This window comes from Sardina pilchardus, chromosome 15 (assembly GCF_963854185.1).
Source record: "Sardina pilchardus chromosome 15, fSarPil1.1, whole genome shotgun sequence".
Lineage (NCBI taxonomy): Eukaryota > Metazoa > Chordata > Actinopteri > Clupeiformes > Clupeidae > Sardina > Sardina pilchardus.
This window is the reverse complement of record NC_085008.1, coordinates 21803304-21810803: the sequence shown is the minus strand read 5'-3', so window position 1 is coordinate 21810803 and position 7500 is coordinate 21803304. Positions and strand designations below refer to the sequence as shown.

General features: G+C 49.6%; 1 protein-coding gene across 4 annotated transcripts in view; it reads left to right on the top strand.

Annotated features, from left to right (window-relative positions):
• palld (palladin, cytoskeletal associated protein) overlaps positions 1 to 7500 on the top strand; it is a 101644-nt gene that overhangs the window by 49460 nt on the left and 44684 nt on the right. For 3 of the 4 annotated variants that reach the window (XM_062515610.1, XM_062515612.1, XM_062515609.1), the window contains exons 8-11: positions 25 to 48; positions 1324 to 1443; positions 2520 to 2961; positions 5717 to 5752. In XM_062515610.1, the coding sequence (XP_062371594.1) occupies positions 25 to 48; positions 1324 to 1443; positions 2520 to 2961; positions 5717 to 5752 (622 nt within the window). The remainder of the gene's footprint in view (positions 1 to 24; positions 49 to 1323; positions 1444 to 2519; positions 2962 to 5716; positions 5753 to 7500) is intronic. The other variant, XM_062515611.1, reaches the window with a different exon arrangement.

The following is a 7500-nucleotide window of genomic DNA, read 5'->3' as shown; positions in this document are numbered from 1 at the left end:
CCGTGTGTGGCGTGTAATTCCCAGAGCCCCGCTCGGCTGCCGAGCCCGGTAAGTTTTCCGTTCCTCGCGTCCTGACATGTCTGCTGCGCTCTTAATGTCTCGTTTCCTACCTACTAATCATCAGAGACTCAGAGAGTCACAGAGTTCCTGCCTTCTGTTACGCTGCACAGACACCTGAACCCAGCCAGTCTCTGTGTGTGTGTGTGTGTGTGTGTGTGTGTGTGTGTGTGTGTGTGTGCAATAACAGTGACATCATATACCTGAGATGTGGACATGACTAAAGGCACCTCCCCTTTCACATGAAAAAAGAGGGAATCCCTTATAAAAACTATAAAAACAGCGATTCACCCACTATCTCACGTACACACACACACACACACAAAAAAAGATTGCCAAGGCTGACAGTGAGAGGGTGCTGTCTGAGTCACTCAGTGTGTGTGTGTGTGTGTGTGTGTGTGTGTGTGTGTATGTAAGTGTGTGAACACGTCCTCTCATATTCTGACAGGCCAGTCTGCAGTCCCACCTCCATGCTGCTCTGAAGCATGAGTCAGTGTGTCTGTACCCTGTCTATTACCTGCCCAGTCATCCCAGCTCCATCTAATTACCAGAAAAGACTACACCTGTCTGACTTCTCCTTACTCTCACCTGCACATACACACACACACACACACACACACACACACACACACACACACACACACATTTCCCACCACTATTAGCTTTGTCATGGTCTGAACATTTTGTGCCTTCATCTCTGTGTTTGTTGTTTGATGCCTGCCTGGTTTTGTTGATGCTGGTTGTCAGAGTGACCACACCCTCATCATCCTCGATGCTGGCTGATCTGTTGTTGATTTCTGAGTGAAAGTCAGCCAATCACACTTCCTTTGGTGCTCCTAAAGCAGCGTGTTGATGGGCTGAAATAGTGTATGGCTTGGTCTGAGCAAGGTTGGCAAGTTTGTTGACAGTCAGATTTTTTTCTGAATTTGACAAATAGTGTAAAGAATTATGATGAAGGCCCTCAGCATTAATAGTCATTCACGCCAACGACGATAACAATAACTGTAACCATAACGATAAAAGCGTCCACACTGACCAATGATAATGATCAATGATCATATTCTCAAATTCAGTCTGAAAGTGATCCCCAACAATATCGTTCTTCATGCCGTTATTGTTATAGTTTATATGTGAATGTTCTTGGTGTGAACGGCCCTTACTGTAAATCCTGGTTGTTTTATTCACCTTTGATGATTCATGATGGCTGTGTGGGCCTATGGCTGACTGACCTGTTGTCCTGTCCTGTCCTGTGCTGTGCTGTTGTAGAGGAGATCTGCACGCTGGTCATTGCGGAGGCCTTCCCCGAGGATGGAGGCCTGTTCTGCTGCACCGCCAGCAACCAGTACGGCTCGGTGAACAGCACAGCCAATCTGACCATCACGCCAGGTCAGTGTGCGCACACACACACACACACACACACACACACACACACACACACACACACACACACACACACACAGAACACAGCCAATCTCACCATCACGCCAGGTCAGCACACACACACACACACACACACACACACACACAGAACACTGCCCATTTCACCATTATGATGCCAGGTCATCCGACATTCATGTGACTGATGGGCAAGGTTTGGTTCTCTTCACAGCAGCCCCAGCAGCACACACACACACACACACACACACACACACACACACACACACACACACACTTACAGTACACACACACACACACACACACACACACACACACACAAAAGGTCTTTCATTATGGCCTGGTTGACAGACTTTAATGAGACCTAACAAACAATGCACTTAACATTGCTCTCGGATAGCCATTGAGAAGGTCAGTGCTCACAGATGTAATCCAACCACTGACGGCTCTATCTGTAGATTTATGATTCAGCCTCTCACACATGAAGAACTGTGTGTGTGTGTGTGTGTACTGTATGTGTGTGTGGGGGGGGGGGGTTGGTCATGTAAGCAGGATGTCTGATGATATCAGACGCATGGAGTGGAGGATCAAGGCGGCGAAGCAGGAGAGGACCTGCCGGCCGACTGTTTATCCCCCATCAGAGGCTGTTTACGCGTGGCTCTATAAGAGGAAATCTAAAACCCTGTATAAACAAGGATTACATGCATTCGGAGCGACCCGCACACAAAACGACTGCAGCTGTTAGTGTGTGGGAGACAGGGCTATATAAATAGAGATGGGCCCAGTGTGGTTTATCGCAGGAGGCCCTGGGGTGAGTGAGTGAGTAAGTGAGTGAGTGAGTGAGTGAGTGAGTGAGTGTGTGTGTGTGTGTATGTGTGTTTGTGTGTGTGTGTGTGTGTGTGTGTGTGTGTGTGTGTGTGTGTGTGTGTGTGTGTGTGTGTGTGTGTGTGTGTGTGTGTTTGTGTGTGTGTGTGTGTGTGTGTGTGTGAAACTCCGAGTGGAATATTGCGAGCGCAGGCTATGCGCACGTGTTACTCAGCGAGTTTTTTCTCTTCATCCTCTGGCAGTGGTGGAGTCGCCCAGCAACGGGGTGTCCGGTGGCAACGACAGCCTCGCGTTCGAGGACAGCCAGCCGTTCCCGCCGCCTCCGCCTCCGCTGCTGCCGCCGGCCACCGAGATCAGCCTGCTGGAGGTGCCGCCCAAGACCCCGCCCAGCACCGAGGCTTTCCACGTCAACGAGCTGGAGATCTGGCCGAGGGTGAGCGCACCGCCACCACCACCACCACCACCACCGCCACCGCCACCTCTCCAGGTCCCCGCGGAGGCTGATCACCACACCGACAGAACCGCCAACGGAACCTTCCAGAATGGCCAGAGCTCCAGGGAGGACGCTGCGCCTGTGAAAGAGAGCCCGCTGCCGCCGCAGCCCGCCAAAGCCCCCGCTATCCCATCAACCCCCTCTCCAGCCAAGGAGGGCCCGCCTCTCCCCATTAAGCCCAAGCCTAAACTGTGAGTACCCACAATGCCTCACATACCCATTCCCATCTTTAAACGCTGCAGTGCAGATTTGGCAGTAGGACATACTGTAGGCACAGAAGGCCGTTCAGGTACTTCATTTGTTTCCGGTGGAGCGTTAGCTGTGTTGTTATCTTCTGTTATATTTTGCTCCTTACATGTTAGATCAACACTGAAGATATGATTTGCCCAATAATAGCAATTTTAACACACGCATACAGTACATCCTTTTACATCGTAGCATGCTGATTCACTACGTTGCAACAACCAAGCGGGTCCGTGTAGACACTAATTACAAAAGCACCAGGTTCAAACAGATGAGGTAACTGAACAGCCTTCTGTGCATATAGCCTGTTGAGGCCAAAAAGTGTTCTAGGTATGAACGTAACCGTAGTTCCCTGAGGGAGAACATGAGATGTCACCTTTAATGGACACCCCAAAGGTGGCATTAAGGATTTGACTGAAAGTGAAATAAACAGGTAGATCAGGTGGATATTAGTAGGATCATACAGTACATTATGTCAAATATATTTGCTGTTTTTTTTTTTTAGAAAGAACACGTACTGTTATAGACAGACATTTATGATTACAATCTTATTTTAATAAAATGACATATCATGTGCAAGTTACTTTTTTAGTAACAACCAACTAGTCCACAATTAGTCTCTTTCGTTTCTTCAAACCACAATGTCAGTCAGTTCACTCCTACGTGCCTAAAGGTGTTGGCCAATCAATACATTCCTTTGGACGATAACCTCCTTGGAGGTTTCGTCTCCTGCCACCTTATAAATCATGTAAAGCTCTTCTGGCCATCCATTACCTGAGCGAAAGGTCAGGGGGTCATTTCCTCCACTCACCTGTGGTCACTTAATGCTGTGGGTTATTAAGTAAGGCAAGGCAAGGCAAGGCAAGTTTATTTTGTATATAGCGCATTTTCGTGGCAGCTTTCAATGTGCTTTAGATTGGACAGTAGCAAAAGTAGCCAAAGGGACAAAGTAACCAAGCAGCACAGATGGATGAGGTGGAAAGTCCCCTGTTGGGAAATCAAAAGCATTCCTCCCGTTTATGGCGGTGACGTGGGGGGGGGTGGGGGTGGGGGTGGTAAGGACAGAGATGGCCGATGGATATTGGCAAGCGTTGCAGCTGTAAACAGATCCTGCTCAGCTTCTGTGTGCTCTCCGCAGAAAAACAAGAGCCTCCCATTGTGTGTGTGTGTGTGTGTGTGCCTGACCCCTGAATGTGTTGCTCGCCTGGTACCCATGCCACAGCACAGCACCCAACACACACACACACACACACAGTACACACCAGACCGCAACCCAATCCAACCCGACCCAACCCTGCCCCACCCATAAATCACACCAGCCTATCTATGCCTGCTGTTTGCACGTACAGGGGATAACCAGAAGAAAGGGTGTATCTCGAGTGCGTGTGTGTGTGTGTGTGTGTGTGTGTGTGTGTGTGTGCGTGCCTGCGCACACGCATGTGTGTCTCTATGTGTGTGTGTGTGTACTGTACAGTACTGTATGTGTGTGAGTGTGTGTGTGATGAGTTGTGCCTGCTGTGGGGATGGCTTTAGTGGCTGTTGTTGTCTGTGTGTTGGAACTGTGTATTGTGAGCTTTTGCGCTCCTGTTTGCTGCCCCCAGGCCCCCGACAGACAACCCTTTCCTCTGACCACCAACACACTACACAAACAATCACTTTTTCGCTTCACACAACATGTCATACTTTATGTTTTTACACAATATTTATAATTACTTTTACTCTTTACACAATACATAACATACTTTTTCAAAAATTATACTGTACTTTGTAAAAAGAAATACTGTATATTGTATGTTGTTCTCAAAATCATGACTTTGCTCGCTCTACCAGATGAGCTGCACATGCATCACTTGAGGAGAATTCCGGCGATTTGTCACGTAGATCTCTGTTTCTCGAGGTCACCAAGTACTGCCGGTTCCAGCTCGAGTCGCTGCAGACAACAGCTAGAGTTGCCAGGCAGCTATGATGCTACAGTACACTCTGGGGGCATGTCCATGAGCCTCAACGTTCCCCATGCCCCCAGAGTGTACTGTAGCACTGTGAATAATCGCCAGAATTCTTTGTGCATGTCACAGTTAGAACACTACAGCTGATGGGAGAAGAAACACTGTAATGCTGCTTCTCCCTCCAACACCACAGTATCAAACACACGCACCAGGGAAGGGGCTGTCATTTCTGTGTCCGTATACGGTTTGTTCGATTGTTGTTGCCTGGACGCCTTCCTGTTGGGATGCTCTGTTTGCTCTATGTAGTGCTTGCTCATGAAATAAGGTTGTTTTGAGGACTGGGCCTTGCTCTGTATGGCCCTTATGTGTTTCCGTAGGGCTGTTGCTTGAATTTGACTAGGCCGATGCAGTGTACAGTATTATACTTGTTTACTGTATGTGCAGTATGTAAATGTTTTTCCCTATGGGAGAATACACAAAGCCAGGATAAATTCAGATGTGTTTGTTAGTATTGGTCTGTGATGGTGTGTGCTTGCATATAAACCTCATACACACCTTTAGAGTAACGTGTAATCGTGTGTAATCTGTCCGTATCGTGTCACATACTTGCGTATTTGTATGTGTTGCATGGTTGACGTGAATGCTTGACCTCACCCATTGTTTGGTTTGTGCCTTGAACCTCTATGGGTTTACGTCATTGATATGCTTTTTATTAAAAGAGGACTTTGACATTATCCTGTGGCTTCTGTAATTCCAGATCGGATGATATATCAGAAGACACAGCAAAAGAAAGGTAAAAAAGAGAGGGGCCCTTTTTTGCCTGGATGTGTGTGTGTGTGTGTGTGTGTGTGTGTGTGTGTGTGTGTGTGTGTGTGTGTGTGCGTATGTGTGTGTCTGTGTGTATGAAAGAGAGAGGGAGAGCATGGTTAATGGCACATTGTTTTTACTCTGACCGACATCCAGGATGAGCCTGGAATGGCACATTGTTTTGGCAAAAGTGTGCCGTTGTGTAAACCCTTACAAAGCGCGGCATCACCGTAAAAAGCTGCTTCCTCAACAGTTTTTTCCACAATAATCCCTGGGCCGGGGACTGCCAAGTAAACAGCGGCCACCCCACTGTGTGGCGTGCTGGGGGTGTTGCGCCCCCCCCCCCCGACCGACCCCTACTTACCCCATTCCACCCCTCCTCTCTCCTTTCCTCCTCTCTCCTCCTCTCCTCTCTCCTCCTCTCCTCTCCTCCCCTGTTCTTGCGTTCCCTCCATGTGGGTAATTACACAGTAAAAGCAGGAGTTCTGTAATTACGCCTCGCCCGCTCCTGCCCGCTGAGCTGGAGGTTATTCCCTGACGGTGTCCTCCGGTGGCCTCCGCCTGCACCTCCGCCTGCCCTGTGTGCCCGTCTGTGTGCCCGTCTGTGTGCCCGTCTGTGTGCCAGTCTGTGTGCCAGTCTGTGTGCCAGTCTGTGTGCCAGTCTGTGTGCCCGTCTGTGTGCCAGTCTGTGTGCCAGTCTGTGTGCCCGTCTGTGTGCCAGTCTGTGTGCCCGTCTGTGTGCCAGTTTGTGTGCCCGTCTGTGTGCCAGCTACCCAGCTGCTCTGCACGGGGCATGAACCCTTCACACTCCTCTGCGCTTCCTCCCACAGGGAAAGACTAGCGGAGGCTTAGAACGTTCCTCCCACAGGGAAAGACTAGCGGAGGCTTAGAACGTTCCTCTCACAGGGAAAGACTAGCGGAGGCTTAGAACGTTCCTCTCACAGGGAAAGACTAGCGGAGGCTTAGAACGTTCCTCTCACAGGGAAAGACTAGCAGAGGCATGGAAACGTTCCTCTCACAGGGAAAGGCTAGCAGAGGCTTACAGTAGAACGTTCCTCTCACAGGGAAAGGCTAGCGGAGGCTTAGAACGTTCCTCTCACAGGGAGAGGCTGGCGGAGGCTTAGAACAGTCGTCTCACAGGGAAAGACTAGCGGAGGCTTAGAACGTTCCTCTCACAGGGAGAGGCTGGCGGAGGCTTAGAACGGTCGTCTCACAGGGAAAGACTAGCGGAGGCTTAGAACGTTCTTCTCACAGGGAAAGGCTAGTGGAGGCCTAGAACATTTCTCTCATAGGGAAAGACTGGCGGAGGCTTACTGTAGAACGTTCCTTTCACAGGGAAAGACTAGCGGAGGCTTAGAATGTTCCTCTCACAGGGAAAGACTAGCGGAGGTTTAGAACGTTCCTCTCACAGGGAAAGACTAGCGGAGGCTTAGAACGTTCCTCTCACAGGGAAAGGCTAGCGGAGGCTTAGAACGTTCCTCTCACAGGGAAAGACCTCCGAACATTCCTCTCACAGGGAAAGACTAGCGGAGGCGTAGAACGCTCCTCTCACAGGGAAAGACTAGCGGAGGCTTAGAACCTTCCTCCCACAGGGAAAGACTAGCGGAGGCTTAGAACGTTCCTCTCACAGGGAAAGACTAGCGGAGGCTTAGAACGTTCCTCTCACAGGGAAAGACTAGCAGAGGACTAGAACGAATTCCCCACTCTCCGGTCTCACCCCTGCGTTGGGAACAT